The sequence below is a fragment of the Galeopterus variegatus genome, unplaced genomic scaffold (genome assembly GCF_000696425.1).
Source record: "Galeopterus variegatus unplaced genomic scaffold, G_variegatus-3.0.2 Scaffold6788, whole genome shotgun sequence".
In the NCBI taxonomy this organism is placed as follows: domain Eukaryota; kingdom Metazoa; phylum Chordata; class Mammalia; order Dermoptera; family Cynocephalidae; genus Galeopterus; species Galeopterus variegatus.
In genome coordinates, this window is record NW_007732899.1 from 14,002 (window position 1) to 15,672 (window position 1,671).

The window sequence follows — 1,671 nt, forward strand, 5'->3', positions numbered from 1 at the left end:
CAGTCTCTTATGGCATAAGTACAAAGCTGTCTGTGTAGCTGACAGCTGGAGGGTGTAACTGTAACAGGTTTGCCAGCAGGAGATTTGAACCACGGTTACTGTTCATGATAATCCTTTGGTCTGGTCTGACTTGAAGCATGAAGTCATGGATGTGAATCAGATGGGTGGGCAGGCATCACAAACCCTGGTGTATGGACATGAATGCAGACAGCACCAGAGCAGCCTGCACTGATTTCTCCCAGTGACTACTTGAGAAATCAGAGTTGGTGACTTACCCACATTGGAATCCTTTCTGAGAGCGTGTACAGAAGACTTACCCTTTTAAAAGACAAGTATGTATGATCCTTTTTATGTCTTCTAAGTATTTTTTTTCTTTTTCTTTCTAAACATCTTGGCTGGGTGGAGGGTCAAAAGTGACTGGACTGATGACCATTCCATGGCCCTGGCGTCCTAGCCCAAGTTCATGCCACTGCAGCCACAGAGAATCTCCTTAAAGGTGTTGCGCAACTCCAGGCTGCGGAAGGCATAAATGAGGGGGTCGATGACGGAGTTGCACATGATGAGGACGAGGTAGGTGTTGAAGTGGGCGGTGTAGCAGATGCAGTAAGGGTTGGTGGGGCAGGAGATGATGAGCACCAGGTGCAGGAAGAAGGGGGCCCAGCAGAAGATGAACACCCCCAGCAGGATGGTGATGGTGATGGCCCCCTTCATGCACGAGTGCTGCTGCGGGGCCACCCCGTCAGCAGGTGGCAGTGCTGCAATGCGCTTGACATGCAGCCGGGCGAAGAGGAACATGTGCACGTACAGGGTGCCCATGAGGAGCATCATGGCGAAGAACATGGTGATGAGGCACACGATGACCATCTTGCTCTCGGAGTAGACAATGAACACCACACCGCAGACCCCGCAGCAGACCCAGATGGCCACGATCAAGGTGAGGGCCTTCCTCACGGTCATGATGCTGTGGTAGCGGAGCGCATAGAAGATGGTGACGTACCTGTCGATGGCAATGGCCAAGAGGTTGCAGATGGAGGCCACCAGGGAGATGCAGATCATGGAGTCAAAGATGTTGTCCATGTGCTGGATAAACTGGTCCTCGAAGGTCAGGTAGTTGCTGTTGATGATGGCGATCATGATGGTCTCCAGGGCATTGGACACACTCACCAGCATGTCGGCCACTGCCAGGCTGCAGAGGAAAAAGTACATGGGGGAGTGCAGGTTGCCGTTCCTGACCACAGCCAGGATGACCAGGATGTTTTCGAGCAGGCTGATGACACCCAGAGCCAGGAAGACCTCAGGCTTGATGAAGACCTGCTCACAGAACCCACTGCTGCTCTGATTGCTGAAGGAAGGGGCTGCAAGGTGCCCTGTGCCATTAGGCAGTGCTGGCTGAGCAGAGAGCAGGCAGCATGAAGCATTCATTGCTAACAGATGGGTTGATCAGAGCTGGGGCTCCGGCAGGGTCTGGAGGAAGCTGCTTCTGGTTACAGGAAAGACAAAGTCTCCTTCCGGATAGTTCTTTTGAATGCTTGTCCAGTCTAGACTTAGATTTTGTTCTTCCCCAGAATAAAAGGCTGGTGGGGGATGGAGATACACACACACACAGGGAGAGAAAGAGAGAGAGAGAGAGAGAGAGAGAGAGAGAGAGAGAGAGAGAGAGAGAGAGAGAGA

General features: G+C 52.3%; 1 protein-coding gene across 1 annotated transcript; it reads right to left on the reverse strand.

Annotated features, from left to right (window-relative positions):
- Nucleotides 1–450: 450 nt before the first annotated feature.
- MC3R (melanocortin 3 receptor) lies at nt 451–1,524 on the reverse strand. The gene has a single exon (XM_008591254.1). It carries the CDS (start codon nt 1,420–1,422, stop codon nt 451–453), a length of 972 nt encoding a protein of 323 aa, XP_008589476.1. The 5' UTR covers nt 1,423–1,524.
- Between the last annotated feature and the right edge of the window lie 147 nt (nt 1,525–1,671).